At 35.5% G+C, this 19,376-nt stretch overlaps 2 protein-coding genes across 2 annotated transcripts in view; one reads left to right on the top strand and one right to left on the bottom strand.

Moving 5' to 3' along the window:
* The window catches only part of LOC117176324, a 306,697-nt gene extending 302,422 nt beyond the window's left edge, over nt 1-4,275 (bottom strand). The window contains exon 1 of the mRNA XM_033366552.1: nt 4,089-4,275. The gene's annotated coding sequence lies outside the window, so the exon portion shown is untranslated. The remainder of the gene's footprint in view (nt 1-4,088) is intronic.
* Nucleotides 1-19,376, top strand: part of LOC117176322 — a 287,162-nt gene that overhangs the window by 157,349 nt on the left and 110,437 nt on the right. Inside the window, exon 2 of the mRNA XM_033366548.1 lies at nt 16,488-16,770. Within this exon, the coding sequence (XP_033222439.1) occupies nt 16,488-16,770 (283 nt within the window). The remainder of the gene's footprint in view (nt 1-16,487; nt 16,771-19,376) is intronic.

The following is a 19,376-nucleotide window of genomic DNA, read 5'->3' as shown; positions in this document are numbered from 1 at the left end:
GCGCATACTTTGAATAAAATATTTGTTATCATTCTCTTGAAATAAATGTGTTTTTTTCTTGAAAAAATACCGGTTTCATATGTATACACCTGGTAATATAATTTGAAAATGATAAACAGTACTTACTGGGTGGTAGAGTGCCCCGAGACAGGATCTGTGAAAATTAATTTTATCATGACCTACAATCGTTCTTTTTTTTGACCCCCTGAAGTTTTACACTCCAACCAACATATCAAATGTTTTTCACGTCATAATTAAAGAATTTACGGCCTATCCAAGCGTATTTGCCACTGAGAGTTTGTCATCCACTAGACTTATGATAGAGCGCTGAAAACGAGATAGTTCTGGCCTGTCTTGCCGCAGGAGTTTGTCCTACAAAATTTAGTCTTACAGAGTCCAAGTCTATCTGTCCATCCGTTCATTCGCATTCGCTCGTCCATCCCCTTTCCATGTGATTTTAATGTCCATGCAAAGCAAACGGCGGCCCGAACGGCTGTCAATTATCCGTTATATACGGACCGGGCCTCAAACCCATCCTTTAACGACCCCCTCAAACCCGAATACAGCGTGTAGCCTCCGAAAGGAAGCTCACGAATCACGATAATCTGAGAGGAGTTCGACATTGACGACGACGAGGAAGACAAGGAAGGTGAAGTAAAGACGAACAAGACATCTTGAAAAAGGGAATAAGGAGGTATAAGGAGAAAACATAACCAGATCGCACCGGGATGCTTTCCGGGAATCGGGCCGTGCTTCCAAAGCCCGTCTCAGAACAGTGATTACGTGCGCGCTGAATGTTATACATCAGATCTAAATAACAGAAGGAATCATTTTCTCCTACGGCGAGTATGTGAAAATGAAGAAATTACGAACGCCCTCTGGCCTTAAAAATACCGCAATCTGAATTATTCAGAGGATACTCACCTCTCTTTTTTCAACTCAAGTCACCAATACCTCAATTACACTTTGAATGAATATCGTCCATAAAAAAAAGTTCCCAGCAGAAAATTAACATCCAGTTGGGCCAATTCTGACTTCTCAATTTTATATATGTAACAACGTGAATCAGAGGTTCTCAAACTTGGCAACAAGCATCATCATAACGAACAAGAATAAAAATGTAATTATGAAATTAGAGCAGGATGTTTTTAAGTGGCGGCGTAATTCAAAGCCTAACGAGTCTAGATATTTGCTCTTTGTCTTCGTGGTCGTCAGCTAGTGTGTCAGAATACAGATCCCAACTGGCACTTGCCGCCAAGAGACCGAAACGCACCGTTGCATTCTCCTTTTCGGGCGGGTCCGCACGACGAGGCGCGAATTCTCGAGACGCGAAGGAGCCAGACCCAATTTTCTAAAAGTCGACGGGCTGAGACGAGGCAAAGAATTTTTGGGCATCCGAGAAACGAGATGCCGCAGTCAACTAAAATCACTGAGGAATTCGAACTGAAGGAGTAACATTAAAGCGACCGTCCTCTAAAAATGCATTATCGTGAGAACGGACCTCTTGCGATTTCAAGACAAAGCCCTTGAGTGCGAATTCATCGGAGAAAAAAAGGAATAATGTTCTCACTCCCGTATCAGGAGTTCATGTTGAAAGTGGGTGAGAGCATGTTCAAAGTCAAGAAAACTCAGGCGTTGCCACCTATAAGAATCTGCTTTATAGGCTCGGTAAGAAAAGGGCATCAGACATTGACACAATTCAAACAGTTCCTTTCAACTTGAAATGTTGATGTATGTACTTACCTTAATTCAATAAAACAGTTAAAGCAAATACTTTAATCTGAATTCCACTGGATTGGATATAATTCAATGGAAAGCTATGAACTCTAAAGCAATTTATTATAATTCAATATATGCAAGGTGATTTTTTAAACTTGAAACTTTTGATTCATAACATTTTTTCATAGAGTGCCTATTTATCGAGATATTTGAAAGTTTTAAGTTTAAAAAATTACCCTATATACATATGCCAATGCAATCGAATGGAATCCAGTGGGATTTAATATAATATAATTCTAAGAAAATCGGCAGAAATAATTTAAAAACGGAAGTCAATCAAAATTCAACGAAATTCTTTAAAACAGAATATGAGTAACTTAAAGTAACTTCACTTACTTTATCAAAAGCGTTATGTGGGTGAGGGGGTCAGAAATGGCAGAAAAAGCTTTACGTATTTTTGTAACCGCCCCCCCCCCCCCATGGAAAAGAGAGGTATGGCCTATAAATAAAAAACTAAATGAAGTAACCTAATTCTTAACGAGAACGAAAAGATAGCCTATTCTTCGTAGAACCCATCGATATATTTACCTCGATATTTACACCTCTCTCAGGAAAAAAACTTCCAAGTTCAGGTGGACTTAGCCTTTGGAAAGTATCTCACAAATTATGCCCCACTACATAATTTTGTCCTTGATCCTCTGTTCGGTACAAGGTGGACATTTACCAAAAATTTAACTCTTGATAACGGTTTCATTGATGTTTTGAGAGTTAAAGCAGATAATAGGTTGGCCTGCTGCCCTAGCAGGTTTGATAAAGGATACTATGGCTAACTACAACTTCGCGCCACTTTAAGGCGAAACGGTAACTTGCTCCAAATAGTTTCAGCAAAACCACTCGCAAAATAATGCATTAATTCAAATTTTGTTTTTTGCACTGTTAAAAATATATCGAAAACTATTGCGGGCTTCTCTTCAAAATAAATTTTTTTCATTTTTAAAAATTGTTATTAACAAAATCTGAGATTATCGAATTCCGAAAATTTTGGATGTTAAAAATGGGAGAAGCCCGCCATGCGGAAAGTACTAACAAACATAATATCAATAAAAAAAGATTAAATTATTCATTTATTTAAACAAGGTTTTGCTGAAAACAAAGTAAAATAAGCCAGGAAAAATTCTGCGGAAAACCGGTTTTTTAGTTCCCGGCTTTACCGCCAGTGGTCACTACTGATCTATTCTTGACTTGAGACTATCCTTGCGAAAACTGCAATGTCGGTAACATTGGAGAACTTATACCTGCGTATACCTCAGATCGAGACGAAGCCCTTGCTTATTTATTCCAGATCAAATAATGTGACAGACAAACACCGTCGTAAAAATCGTAAAAATCTGACTCAGTGGGTCTCAAAACGTCGATATTTGATGAAAACCGACAAAATGAAATTTTACATAAAACCAATACCTTCTCATTAGGGTGAGAATGTAAAAAGACCATTACATACGAAATAGCTCTCGCTTCGATTATATGAACAGCAACACATTATTAAATTGAACAAAATTTAATTAAATTGTCGAGCTGGAGGAATATCAAACTTTCAAATATTTTATATTTTAGCTTTACGATTTTTCACCGTGATAAATTGCAAAATTACCAAAAAACGTGTTTTGTTCATTAAATCAGATTATATGGGCGCATAGAAAATTTATAAACACAATTTTATTCATTTAATTATTTTTCTTATTGGATGCGAAAACATTATGTGATATTTCACGCGCATATTGTGTAGACGAGATATTTTTCAATTTGCTATATTTCCCTTCAGCTGAGCAGGTAAGCCGAGAAACATGGTTTGATAAAAATGGTTGAATATTGTCTGTCTCTCTCGTTGCTAAGTTTCTCTTTCTAACAGGTCAAAAATTTTACCAACCGAATCCTACCAATTTTCGGGTATGAGGTTGTCTTCATACTTGCCATGGGGCACTAGACTGTATTTCCGATTTTCTTTTAGATATCACTGCAGTCATTGCCGTGCTCAGCCAAACCTACCGTTTCGCCTTAAAGTTTAAAAAGGGTTCAGTGGTCAGCTCGTAAACGCCAACTCGTATAATAATTATAATGAGAAACTCCTTCAAGATATCAAAAAATATTATAGGCATCGAGAATGAACGCATGTGCCTAAGATAAGAAAAGGTGAGAAAACAAGGTGAGCCACATCAGCCACATGCCATTTCTCACCTCCATGGCCGCGCCGGGCAGACGCTGCAAATCAAATGTATGCTGCTATGCACGCATCGATCGAGTTCATGAGGGCAAAATCTTTTCAATAGAAATCAATAAGAGATTAAATTATGTCAAAGTGACTCGCTCACCGTAGTTGATCTCCAAATATCGTAAAATTTGATGTCGAAAATATTTCACAAGACGGTTACAGTCTCCGTTGATTACAAGTCTATCCAAGACACCCGAAACTTGATTTTTATTGAATTAGTATAGAAAACTGAAGAAGTTTTAAAATATTACAGAAAATTTGTATGCTTGAAAATCATAACCTTCTTTCGGACACGTTCTTTTCAGAAACAATTGAGTTTCTCACTGGAATTTATCAACCAGCTTCAGTGGATTAAAAGCAATATGTTCGAATTTCTAAAAATTGCCGATGCCTAAGTTTACAACATCAACCCCTAGCAATGACATTTCACTTATTCCAAAATCTCATTTTCCAAAATTACCCTATTCTCCTTACAAATCCAAATTATTTAACTGTACGAAACTATTTTTGCTGATGAAACCTAAAACGTAGGATGATAAGCGAGACAGAGGACAAGAAGAAGATATTTTTCTTTCTTGGCACACATGGCCCATCAAAATCATCACGCACCCATTGTGCATGAAAGTTTTTTATTATCTGCATAATGGATAAGAAAAAATAATCAAGATAATACACGGTCAGTGGTCAACAGGGACAATGGCTTATCCAGGAAGTGCATGCGGCATAGATTGCATACTGCATTGCATAGTTACCCTAAATGGCCTAAAGGAATGACAGGCCAAGACTCTCCCTGGTGACGGTGATAATCCAGTCAGGAATCCGTTTCACGCGTTCGCGTAAAAGAAAGAGTTAGAATACAACAGGTCTTTAATTGTACTGATATCGTGCTGACAGACAGGCATAAATACATACAGACAGACCGACACATTCGTAAAACCCTATTTTTCGGATTCAGGGGATCTCAAAACGTGGAAATTTGACAAAAACTGGGGAGGGGGGTTGTCAAATTTTACACATACCTAATACCTTCTCTGATGAGAATGTAAAAAAAACCATTATTATAAATTTGTTTGCTCTGCCTTCGCTGAAAAAAAGTTATCTATTTATTTTTGCTTAGCTTGTGTCCTTTGTCGAAAAATTTTTGTATTCTCAATGTTTTTTTTTATAAATAAAACAAAAACTACGGGTCCTATAAAAAAGTGATTAATAACAAATTTGTTGATATTTTTTGGGAGCACAACGTTTGCCTTATTTTTTTATTTATTATTTTTTTTTTTTTTGCTATCTTGCATAGTTTGACCGCAAAATGCAATTTCAGATTTTGGATTAGTTTTTGTGCGGTCAAAATTGGAATTTTTAATTTTTCGAAAAAATTCAAGAAGTTGATATAATAATATTTTGGGGCTATCGAAAATTAGCATTCTTCTTTTCAAGTACTACGAAAATTTGTACAGAGAAATTTTGATTTTTGAAAAAAGGGGTCTCAAAAATATTCAAAATGTTCCCAATTTTTGAATTTTCATCCAAAATGGCTGGCTAATGAACTTGACCTTTAGTTTAGGACACTTAACAAGTGTGCCAAAGGCCAATCTAATAGATCAATTTTTTTCAAAAGTTATCAAGTTCACAGACAGACCTACAGACAGGCAGACAGGCTTACAGCCAGACATACAGGCAGGAAAACTTTCTGCTGATAGGAGTAGACTAGTTCCAAACTGCTACCCTAGGTAGGGTGGCTACCCGGCGGTAGGGGGATGCCACCCCGGGGCAATTAAATTTAAATGAGCTGAATCAATTTTGCGACAAAATTTTTGAAATATGGAAAAAAGGTTCATAGAATCTAACGCTGCCTATTAAAATTCGCTAATGAATATTTTACTAAATTTTCCATTTTTCCTAATCGGCTCTAATTTTCTAACAATGGGAAGGTTGAGTCTAGTCAATAGTAGAGTCAAATCATAAAACGGCCATTAGGGTTATCAAGTTTTTATTCGTCAACAGTCAACAGTTTACTCCACTCTGTGCCTTATCCTAATTCAATATTCTTCCTGGTATGTAAATGCCTGAAGCCTAAGCAAACAAGGTGTGTGTTTTTTACTGCACTAACTGCAGTATGCTTCTAACCCTAATGATAAACAAGGGACTTTGTATGCGGGCGGCCGTAAACAGTTCTCAAAACTCCTCTCCTCTTTTCGACATGTCTCGTGACGATTTCATTTCTTTCTTGAAAATTCTTCGCCACTCGATTCGATTCTTTCAAGATGTGAGTTTGGTATAAACAGTGACACGGCATTTGCATTCTGTGACAATCATTCACTCGTTAGAAAACCTTAAAAAGCACTCGAAGGTTCAAGAGGACTAGGCAAGGGGACCAAGATGAGCTCCTATGATTAGATAAATGTCGCAGGAAGGTGATGGGGCAGCTATTCTACTTGAAAATGTGGGTTAATCAAATGAGTAAAATTTGCCAGTCATACGAGACGTTAATGAGGATCATGTTGTCAAGGGTTTGTCTAGCAAATATGCTTTCAGTGAATTTGTTTTTTGAAGCCTGCAAGAAGATTCTGAAACAGTAGAAGTAGTGCTCAAGTACTTTCGGCTTTTTAAAAATATTGATCTTTCTTCGTAATTTCCTTAGTTACTAATGGCTTTGTGTGCTGCACAATCCTGTTTTAAGTTTTAGCTATATGATCGACAAAATTTGTGTTTCATACGAGGCGATAGATTGATATTATGAAGTTTTGTTCGAATGTAGGCGATGATTTAAGGAAGCTGCTACATAAGTATCGTTTATAATATCCAGGAACTTCGCGGAAGAGAAAGCTGCATGCAGTTAAGCTCATTCGTCATGTTTAGCGTAAGACAGGAAAATCACTGCTCTATCGAATACTATCGCGAAACGTCTGCTCTCTAGTGCAACTTTACTGCACAAAGTCAAAGTGGTCCAGGCACTATACGTCAGCTCTTCAACAGCGTGCTCGAAGACTCGTTACCATCTACTTAAGACAGTTATCGGCGTAAAACGCATTATTTATAACACCACTTCTCCGTTCTGCCATTAGAGGCTATAAAGTATCACATACACCCCTTGTATGCTGTCACGTGTGAAACAAGTATTAGGTAATACGAGTTGTGGATATGCATAGCCTTTAGATAAAGTAGAAATTAGTACAGCTATATGAATAGAACTAGTGAGGGCCTTGCCAGATTTTCTACTGAAAGTCTTATTTTATAAATTTATATTCACCTACTTAATAACATGAATTATACAGTGAAATATACATATACAGTTTTTAAAAGTAAAATATATATAAAACTTGGTAAAAACATTTTTTCAATCCCAGAATATTAAAGGACAATTGAAACAAATTAAACGACAACGACGAACTACCAAATTATTTCCCTGCGAATGATATCGCAAGTGTATAGTGTTTAATATATCCACTAAAAAAATCCTAGTCTTCTTATTAATACAGAAAAATGGACAAAGCCTTGTTCTTAAGTTTCATTTTGATTTCTCAATTATAAAAAAATTAATTTAGACTCTAATGTAACTGGTTAGTTGTTTTTCATGTGGCAATTCATAATCATATTTTGACTTTTTAATAAAGTGGAATCTTAGTTTCCCCATGTAGAAATGGAAACAGGCATCCGACCTGGACCTGGCCGGATAGCCTCAGTTTTAACTGGGCGCCGGTCGTGCTTACTTCTAAGACTCATCGTACCCTACTATACAGGAACCTACATAGGATCCTACATACTATCGGCGAGAAAATTCGAACCCTATGGCTTTGACATTAAACAGGTATGTGAAGAAAAAATGGTAGGTTAATAAAAAAGCTCTCGTTTTTAAGGTGGAAATGTTGTACGTTAATGATCCGAAAAGTAATATTCCAAAAAATTATTTGTAGCTTACAGATCTGAAAATCTGATGAAAAGTAAGGAAATTTGATAGCTTTTAAAGACAGTGAACTTTGAAGCATAGTTTTTTATAGAAAAAGTAATAGGAAAAATCTGAAAAAATTCATTGTGGTACATTAAATGTTTCAAAACAGATTACCGTCGTAAAATTTGCAAAATATAAATAACTGTTCATTTTTTGTGAATAAATATGCGAGCGCACTATCTTCAGTTCTAATGAAGATAATGAAGTTGGGTAGGTCGGGCTGAGGAAAACCGAGAACGATCCCATGAAAAAACGGCACCACGCTGGGCTCTCGCACTTGCTTTCCTATATAAAAAACTGACTTAAAATATCGCAATTTGTACGAAGACAACAAGTAGCACATACTTCCTTCAAATAGTAAATTATTACAGATAGTTCAACTAACTACCTCAAATTTAAATCACTTCATGATCTACATTACAACTAAAGATAATGCGTTTGCATATTTATTCACAAAAAACAAACAATTACTTATATTTTGCAAAGTTTTCGCCGGCAATCTGTTCAGAAATATTTAATGTAGCACCATGAATTTTTTTCAGATTTTTCCTATTATTTTTTCTATAAAAAACTATGCTTCAAAGTTCACTGTTTTTAAAAGCTATCAAATTTCCTTACTTTTCATCACATTTTCAAATCTGTAAGCTACAAATAATTTTTTGGAATATTACTTTTCGGCTGATTAACGTACAATATTTTCACCCTTAAAATGATACCTCTTTCATTAACCTACCATTTTTTCTTCACATACTTATTCAACGTCAAAGCCAGAGGACTCGAATTTTCTCGTCGATAGTAGGATCCTATATGCTTCACCTACAGGTGCCACCTATAGGAAATGACATAGGATCCTAGGCAGGTGCCTCTATAGGTCCCTCCCCAATAAGATACCTAATGGTAACTCTTGGTACATAATGGTAAGTATGTCTCTAGGTGCTCCTGGAGGACCAAAACAGCTTCAAACAGGAACCTATGTAGGATCCTTAATAGGATCCTATGTCAGTTTTTATAGGTGGCGCCTATAGGTGAAACATTTAGGTTTCTATGTAGGATCCTATATAGGATCCTATGTAGGTTCCTATATAGGAACCTATATAGGAATATTCAGTAAGGTAAATAATGCGGTGGTTATTTAAGATTAGGAATGAAGAAAGGAAAAAATGAATATACAAGACCATACCTTAATTAAAAATAATAATTATCTGTGCAATAATTTAGGTAAAGTAACCCGCCGGCTCCCGACTAGGTGATTTGAGAAAAACGTAGCCCGGTCGGCTCCCGACCGATTTCTTGAGCATGTAACCTAACCAGGGGTAGCCTGGTCGGAATCCAACTAGAAACCTTGTTGTAGTGGAGCGAAATTATCAAATTCAGCAATTTCTGCACTGGTAATATTTGGAAGAAAATGATTCGATATATGATTTTAATTTCAAAGCTTTTATCTTAAAGTAAAGAGGCAAATGACTTTATATTATTCCATCAGCTCAAAACTGACAATAATAATTTTTCTATTGTTTTAAATGTAGGTCCAGCGTCTCAATGATTCCGAATATTTTACATCAATTAGGATTACCCTTTTTCTGTGTAATAACTTATTTAATATAATGAAAAATGTTTGCCCTACACTGTTTTGATAGATCTTGTCACAGCCTTTCGATTGATTATAAGAAGTTATTGAAAGAAAATAATTTGACCTATAAAAGTCAAGGCGTGAGGTTCAACAGTAGTATCATTATTGTTTATTTATGAAAAGAATTAGGTTCAAGGGGCCTTTGTTGTTCTCAATAAAATAAAAATGATAATATTTCTACTTTTTAATTTCAAGTTTATTATAGTAAAAATTCAAGCTTTCTTTCTTGTAAAAAAAATAAAAAAGTGTTTCTTTTTCAAAAAGTCAACTTTAATTTTAACCCTTTATTTTTGAAGGACAAATATTTATTTATTTAACCCTAGATGACCACACATATTTGAGCACTCATCGAGTCCATACTGGGGTCCAGTGGCCCCCATCAAGTTTAAGATGTGCCCTATGTGTTCCTATCTTATGAACAAAGGTACTGAAACAAATTTTTTTAATACTTTATAAACAATTTTTTACAAAAAGCGTCCGAAGAAAAAAGCGTCAAATTTCTAAAATAGAATTTAATTTTTAATTTTTTTGTTGCTTCTTTTTTTAAATTTCTCCTAGGGTTTTTGAGATGAAATGTTGGAGAATCAGACAAAAATATGCCACTTTCATTCCTTTTAAAAACTTGAATTATTCAGAGGGATGAAAAATGGGAAAATTGAAAAGTAGAAAAACGTTATTTTAATTTTATGTGTTCTAAACATACAAAAGAATTGTTTCAAACGTTCAAAAAAGTGAAAAGAAATAGTCTATATTGTTTTTTTTTTCACAGTTTTCACTTTATAAATGATATGTATAAATGCTATGTACGTATACGACTTTCGGAACATTGTAAGTGTGTAAAGTGGCAGCTATGTATTTCTTGAGCGATTTCCGCAGTGTAACCTTTGGAAGGCGTTCTTGGAGAAGTGGATTGATAAGTACCAGCGATCATTTTTTCTGGAAAGTTCGGCGGTTTAATTTTGGTTTATTCACGTTGCACAATTATAAGATTATTGCATTAATTGCGGCTTGATCCATCATGTTGAAGAAAATCCTCATAGGACATCGCTTAGTTTTTCTTACCACGGAATACTCATGACAGAGCTGATCGAATGAATCAGTACTGCCTTCACGTTGAATTGTACGAAATTAATATTTCAGGTTTTCCTGTTTCTCTGTTGATGGACCCATCTGCAATGCAAGATGATAAAAGAAGAACTATCTTGTTCTTCGGGATGTAGGAAACCAGTGTCATGTCCGGGTCATATCCAAAGCGCGACGTTCTGTCAATTTCTTGAAAGATTCTAAAATTTCGCGTTTATTTTCCCGCATAGTTCCAACGATCGTGAGCAAGTGTTCCTTCATCATTGTTCGCACTGAATTCCGCGATGTGAACCAGTTATCGCAAGTGACATTTCGATTAGTGTCATTAATCGAACGTAGTAGAACGTAACAGGCAGGAACTGACTCGTTAAGATCTGGCTGCACTTTTCCGACATATGGGATCAACTTCTTTATATAAAAAGTTTTTGAATCATTGAGAATCATCATTTTTAAATCCACATTTTTCGGGTTTAGATTTAATATACTAATAATAATAGTGTAATATATGAAGGGTGGATATTCAAAGTCGTATAACCGCCATTTCTAATTTTTTACAGGAGACCGGAAAAATGCTCGCATTTTTTGTATTTTAATCATTTTTGAAAAGCTCACGACTGTTTTTTCATTATAAGATAATACGTCACCTATTCAAGTTTGAAGCAATTTTGATTAAAATTGAGAAAGATACGACCACTTGTAATTTCACCACGTATAAGTTCATTTATCCATTGGTTGTTATATGACTTTGAATTGCCAATAGGGCGCCAGTTACCGAAATGCAATATTTGAAAAATTCTTACAATAAAACTATTACAAATTTTGATTTGCTCTTATCGCCGAAATGACGGCATCTGCTTAGAGTTTCGAAAAAAAAAAAAAAACAAATTTTGAAAAATTGGCGGCTATATGACTTTGAATATCCATCCTTTATATAATATACTATTGTTACAGTAATATTTCATTAAAAATGTTCTATTTACACATAATTTTGCACAAAAAGAAATCAAAAATAATTAAATAGAAAATTTCACTTACCGTACGAAAAAGTTACACTGAGTCCACAATGGGGTCCATGGCCCCCACTAACGTTTCGCGTCTACCTAGTTTCGCACCTGAGGACTAACTGACAATGGCAATCTATGTGACCTGTGCTCAGATAACTAAAATGAATTGACATTGGTTCGAAACATTTATATCGCCCTTTGTCTAAAAGAGACACTCAAATGAAAAAGCGCTGGGGTCCAATGGCCCCCAGTGTGGATTTCTAAGGTTAAAAATTGCATATTATTAATGAAAAAGGCGTAGAAAAAGAGTGTAGGTGAAAATAAAATAAAATTGTAAACATAAAAAATTTTAAAATGTCACCTTCTTTCTCTGAGTAAATGTTTGTCTAAATCATTGTTTTTAGTGTGTGCACTCTTAAAAAATAATGTCAGCTTTCTGTTTATCTTAGGTTAACTGTACTTTTAAATACTTCCACAATTACTTTTTTCATTTTTAAAAGTTAGCAATTTCTTGTCCACATAACTTTTTTCTTATCACTTTTTAATTGCATATCCTTTTTCAACGACAACCTCACTGGCATCACACGTCATTGAACTTGTAGCAGCATCAGTAGTAATTGCAGTCATATTTTATTATGAATTTTCATTGCTCACTATGCACAACAAATATGTTGTTGATGAAAAATGGCCAACAAATTTCAAATAAAAAGTATTGAGTAATAAGAATCATCTAAAAGGTCCCGGAAGCTGGAATTACAACATTGTCATATCGGTGTGAGTACTATGCCATAATTTAGTGCTTATTTAGTGCTAATTTATACTGCTGAAAAAATATTTTGTGTCTGGTCATTTTGGTCAAAAACATGTAGTAATGCTAGCTTCAGCTGAAGCCACAACTTCGGTATGCGGAACTAGGATACTATTAGTGTTATCAAATTCTCCTTTATGCAGGAATTTAGTGCTAATCAAGTGCTCTGGATTTGTGCTATGTAAACAATCCGAACTCTTTTTGTTTAACAGAAACGTGGAGTAATGCTGGCTTTAGATGACTGGTATGTGAAACTCGGAAAGTATTAGTGATATCAAGTTCTGGTTTGCGCAGGAATTTAGTGCTACTCAAGTACTAATATATTCTTCAAAAACTAAATTGTGTGCCTAGTAATTTTAATAAAAAGACATGTAGTACTGGTGACTTCAGATTACTGGTACATGAAACTCGAAAACTATTCATCATATCTCCTTTTTCATCATATTCATTTCATCATATTCGACATATTCTCCTCTGTGCAGGAATTTCGTGCTCATTAAGTTCTCTGTATTTGTGCTACGCCAAAAATCCGGGCATTTTTTTATCACAAACGTGTAATAATGCTGCCTTCAAGTGACTCTAGTATATGAAACGCGGAAACTATTGTTCGCTTCCAATTCTTCTTTACGCAGGAAGTTAATAATATTAACTATATATTAATATATACTGCAAAAACTAAATTTTGCCCTCGGTAATTTTGGACCAAAATATGTAGTAATGGTGGCTTCAGATGACTGGTATATGAAACTCGAAAACTATTTATGATATCAAGTTCTCCTTGGGCAAGGAATTTAGTGCTAATTAAGTGCTCGGGATTTGTGCTATGCACAAATTTCGGCCACTTTTTTTTAACCAAAGTCTTGTAGCAATGCTGGCTGCAGGTGATTTTGGCATATTAAAATTTAGGAACTATTAGTAGTATGAAATTATTAGTAGTATCAGCATTACTACACATTTTTAAAAACAAGTGCCCACATTTTTCGCGTAGCGCAAATCCAAAGCACTTAATTAGCACTAAATTCCTGCGCAAAGGAGAATTTGATACCACTAATAGTTTTCGAGTTTTACAACACCACAGTCACCTGAAGCCAGCATTTCTACACGTGTTTGGTAAAAATAGTTCCCCGTATTTTTTGCATAGCACAAATCCAGAACACTTAATTAACACTAAATTCCTGCGCGAAGGAGACTTTGATACCACTAATAGTTTCCAAGTTTCGCATACCGGAGATGTGGCTTCAGTTGAAGCTATCATTACTACATGTTTTTGGCCAAAATTACCAGGCACAAAATTTTTTTTCTGCAGCATAAATTAGCACTAAATAAGTACTAAGTTATGGCGTAGTCCCCACATCGATATGACAATGTTGTAATTCAAGCTTCCGGGACCTTGATCTAAAGCTGTTATTAAATAGGCGCAAATTTACTCAACGGTCTGCAATGAGGTACTTTCCACATGATTTAGAGGCGTACAAAATCCAATTTTAGAGTTGGGTGTTTCAACAAAAATATTGAGCTAATAAAGCGGAAGAAGAACTACTTAATATCTCATTTGATAATTTCGCGTATTTTCAGTTTTGTCCGGCAGTCCGCACAGGGCGACGAATTAGAAAATTGGGTTTTAAAATGATCCAGAGCCTACAATTTGCATCCGATTCCATCTTTTTTTTTAAATTAAAGTTAATCAAATTCTGAAGAGGTCTGTCGAGGACGATTTTGCTAAAGAGGCTCAGTTTGTTTGTTATTCGAATTGCAAAATTTCAAAAGCCCATAATTTTTCATACTTGAGCTGCCTGTTCTGTAGCATTAATTGATTTGACCTCAAAAAGGTGAAAAATTGATAGATTTACAATCGATTAAGAAATTCTAATAACTTAGATGAATTTCGTGCAATCTCTTCAATTGTTATAAACAAATTTATGAACAAAATCGATTATTGCTGTACCGTCGTTTAAATCAAATACTAATGTATAATTTTTTTATTGTTATAAACAAATTTCATAAACAAGTTTAATAAATAAGCGCCTCCGTATGTATAAAATGCATTTTTTCAGCGCAATCATTAGGTTTGCCTTCAAAAATGAAAATTCCATGACAGAAATGGACATTAAAAATATTTACCATTGTTATAAACAATACTGATTAGCAAATAAATGAAACGGTCACTCTTTGATAGAAAAAATTCATTTTTTTGCATAATTGTTGATTTTATCCCTAAATTAATATTGTGGTGGAGGAAACTGAAGATTGACAATATTTTTTATTTTTATTAACAATTCTGCTCAACAAATGTATTAAATAGACGCTTTCAAATAGGAAAAATCTCTTTCTTGGTGAAATTTTGATTATATCATAAAAAATGAAACTCCTACGACTCAAGAGTCGTAAATAATGAAAGTCGGGAAAACGTTTTACGATTCGTGTCCTTATTTCAAGGTAACATTAACTATTGAACCCAAAAAACAGATTTATTAAGAATTATTTTAAGAATTAATTGATCATGATTGTTTATAACAATGGGAAATGCTGTAGGATGGCAGCATATTTCGTAGGAATTTCATTTCTTATGATATAATCAGCATTTCAGCAAGAACGAGATTTTTCCTATTTGAAAGCGTCTATTAGATGCATTTGTTGATCAACATTATTAATAAAAATGAAAAATATTATCAAACTTCAGTTTCCTCCATCAGAATATTAATTTAGGGATGAAATGAACAGTTATGCAAATAAAAATGGATTTTTTCTATCAAAGAGTGAATGTTTAATGCATTTTTTGATCAGTATTGTTTATAACAATGGTAAATATTTCGATTATCTATTTCTGTCATGGAATTTTCATTTTTTAAGGCAAACCTAATGATTGCGCAGAAAAAATGCATTTTATATATACAGAGCCGCTTATTTATTAAATTTTTTTATAACAATCAAACAAATTATACTTTAGTGTTTGATTTCAAAGAAACATTAATTTCACTTGATTTCACGGGAAAAAATGTGATGAAAAGAACTTTCAAGCTTCAGTGTACTGCAATAATCGATTTTGTTCATAAATTTGTTTATAACAATTGAACAGATTGCACGAACTTCATCTAAGTTATTAGAATTTGTTAATCGATTGTAAATCTACCAGTTTTTCACCTTTTTGAAGTAAAATCAATGAATGCTACAGAAAAGGAAGCTCAAATATGAAAAATTATGTTTTTTTTTGCATTTTGCAACTTGAATAAGAAACAAACAGAGCCTTTATAGCAAAATCGCCCTCGACAGACCTCTTCAGAATTTAATTAGCTTTAGTTTTAAAAAAAGATGAAATAAGATGATAATTGTAGGCCCAGGATCATTTTGAACCCCAATTTTCCAATTCGCCGCACTGTGCGCCGGGCCGACATGAAACTTTACGCCCGGTAGAGAAAAATTATATTTATCTTTTAAAAAATTGCGTCGCTGGACCCCACAGTCTCTCTTCTGATAAGTACGCTATTTCTTCCTTTCATTTATAATTTAAAATTTTCTACAACACCAAACATGCTTTATCTGTTTCATATGCTTGTTTTCAAGGAGGGTAGGACCAAAAATATAATGCGTATCAAGAGCGTACGGCTATTTTGCCTCGCGTGACTGCCACCTTAGCTTCGCTCAGATGGCAAATTCACACTCGTCAAAAAAGCCGTCTTTATGCCCTTGATGCACAATGTACTATTATAGTGTCATCAAATTATTTTCTAGCCGAAATAAAAATATCTGATTTCAAATTTATGACAGATTTGTCCTGTATTGTTGCACGATTACCACCTTATTGTACTTAAAATTGTGTAGTGGAACTAAAAACTCTAATCTGCGCCTTGTCAGAGGTCCATTCAAAATAAGACTAAATGGTGCAAATACTGCTCTAGAATTTATCACGAGAAATAACTTTCGGATCAGGTAATGATACCTTTCTCGGACCCGTATACATATGACCATATATTACTTGGAAAGTGAGATGATTGTAAACGATAATAATAATCTTTTCTTTTACATTTTAGGTAACAGTGAGCAGTACAGGTTCGAGTAGCACTAATAGTGTAAATCCTAGTATAAACGACATGGACTGGTTTGCTGGGGTGGCGGAAGAGGAGTTATTTTATTATACTGGGGGTATCGATATGGATTCTTTATGGGCTGTGATAGGAAGTTTTGTTCCACCTCCACCTAGACCGCCTTATCTTCCTGAGGAAGGTATCGCGACAGATGGACTTACCACCTGTGACCTTTGTTCCTGGGCATTGAGAAATGACAGGCATTCTTTCTCTCTCGATGGTACTCTCGGTAAGTCTATTTTATTTTTCTTACTTCTTTCCATTTATTTGTGGTGGCAAGCGACATTGTGAATTGATAAGAATTCTTTGATATAATTGAATTAATTTTTTTTTCTTTAATTGCTCCATTATTTATAACTCACATCTTATAAAAGAGAAAATAAATAAGTTTCCTGTAGAATCAAAGCAGATTCCGGCCCGTATATGCAGCCCGCTCATTTACAAGTTTACTGATTATTATCGATCTCCTGAATTGGTTATTTACGAGGCCATAAATCTGGTAGCAGATTTTTCTTATCTGGTTTAAGAGAGTGCGCCGATGCGAATTTGAGTTCCTGCAATGTTACAACTACACGCAGACATAATTCTGTTGCACGCATGGAGTGTGTGTTATTCAGACCTGAATGACTAGGCTTGAACTAAGATGAAGTGAATAATCATCTACGCTTATGTTAGCTGCGAATCCGATAGCGATGATGGCAAGACCGATGGTTTGACTTTCACGATGCGAGAAAATAAGACACCGGGGTTCTCTGTCGAGGGCAAAACGTCATTGAAATATTATTTCTTGTCGAGGCGCTGGTGATGCAATACGAGCGATAGGCTATACCGTGTATGGGAAAATGTAGAACATCCTGGCTGACTGGTTCTTCTTCTAGACCTGACGTATCTCGATGGCAACAGCTGCCATTCCCTTGTATCTATCCCAAGGGGTAATAACACGCCTTTTAGTTAACATCAGATTTCCCTATTACCCCTTTATGCCTAAACTAAATATTAACTCTCACGAGTCCGCAGCCAGATTTCCTAGCTAGAAGAATCTAGGCTTTCCCTCTGCTGGCCCTCGACAGGTTATTGTCGTGTGCTACTTGTCTTACATTGTTTATATATTCACTATTTAGCACTATATTTTTCAATTAAACTAGCTAAAAAGCTTTATTCATAAAGATATATTTAAAAAATAATTTCTATCAATTAATTATTTTCTCGAGGGGACCTTGTAAAGCCTTCGACAGGTTATTATAAAACATTTCTGTGACGAAATGTTATCACAGGCTTATACTGCCCAATACGTCGAAGGCATTTTTGGTTAGAGTTGGATTTTTATTTGATCATTTTGCACAGGGCTCTCCCAGTATATATAATCAGTCACGGACGCATTTTTATAATGCAATCAAGTGATCTGATGAGAGCAGTCTGCCCAGACATATTGGACAAAGCCTGGCTTTTGACCCATCATTGACGGACTGGGTTGCAGTCAAGTACACGATGGGGGGACCTACAGCTTAAGGTCGGTTCCGAACCACCAGAACCTCGGTAAAGGTACATTGAAAAATTTCCAGAGGTATCGGCTCAGGGATCGAACTCCGGACCTCTGAGGTGAAGTCCAAGTGTCTAACCAACTGAGCCACCGAGGCTCAGAAAGGCTCATTATTATTATTATAAACATTTCTGTGATGAAATGTTCTCACAGGCTTATACTGCCCAATATGTCGAAGGCATTTGGTTATTGTTGGATTTTTTTAATTGATCATTTTGCACGGGGCTGTCCCGGTATATATCATCAGTCACGGACGCATTTTTATGATGCAATCAAGTGATCTGATGAGAGCAGTCTGCCCAGACATATTGGACAAAGCCTGGTTTTTACCCCATTATTGACGGACTGGGTTGCAGTCAAGTACACGATGGGGGGACCTACAGCTTAAGGTGGGTTCCGAACCACCAGAACCTCGGTAAAGGTACATTGAAAAATTTCTAGAGGTACCGGCTCAGGGATCGAACCCCGGACCTCTGAGGTGAAGTCCGAGTGTCAAACCAACTGAGCCACCATAATTATTATTATTATATATTATTATTATTATTATTACACCATTAAGCCATTTCCCTTCCGGGATAGGCGTGACTCACTCGGTAGAGGAAAGGAGTAGTGTGTGGAAGGGATAGAGATTTTTCAGATTGATCCAAAACTCTCGTGCTATTTAAGTAAATAACACGTTCGTTCCACAACACTGCTCCGATGCAGGTTGCTGATCAATATCTCTAGCAATCACCCCAAGCGAAGAACCTTACGAAGTCGTTATGTAAGGCTCGCCACTTCGGTCCATTAGTAGCCAAGGTCTTTTGTTTCAAGCGTCATTCACTCTACTGACACTCTTTTTATTAACTATTTGCCGCCATACTTTCCTGTCCTAGCATACTTCTCTAGCTTCTTTTATGTCCATGCATTTTTTCATGCAGGCTCTCGTGTTTCTGTGACTTCTTATGTCTCTTCTAACTAGGGTTTCATTCACACATTCTAACCATTCTTTCCGCGGTCTACCTCTGGGCACGCTGCCATTTACTTTACCTTGATACACTTGTTTCTTTAGTCGTTCATTTGGAATTCTCTTAACATGTCCGAACCATCTTAACCGATTTCTTTCCCATGTGTCTACTAGCATCTCTTCTGCACCACATTCTTTTAGAATTATCTCGTTACTTACTTCGTCCATCATGATTTTCCCGCATATCATGCTCATGAATCTCATGTCAATTGCGTTAATTTTACTCTTATCTTTTTCTTGATAAGTCCATGTCTCGCTACCGTATAGTACAGTCGGTACAAATATAGAA

Source organism: Belonocnema kinseyi, chromosome 7 (genome assembly GCF_010883055.1).
Source record: "Belonocnema kinseyi isolate 2016_QV_RU_SX_M_011 chromosome 7, B_treatae_v1, whole genome shotgun sequence".
Taxonomy (NCBI): Eukaryota; Metazoa; Arthropoda; class Insecta; order Hymenoptera; family Cynipidae; genus Belonocnema; species Belonocnema kinseyi.
The sequence above is the reverse complement of the archived record's forward strand: the minus strand, read 5'-3'. Positions and strand labels throughout refer to the sequence as shown.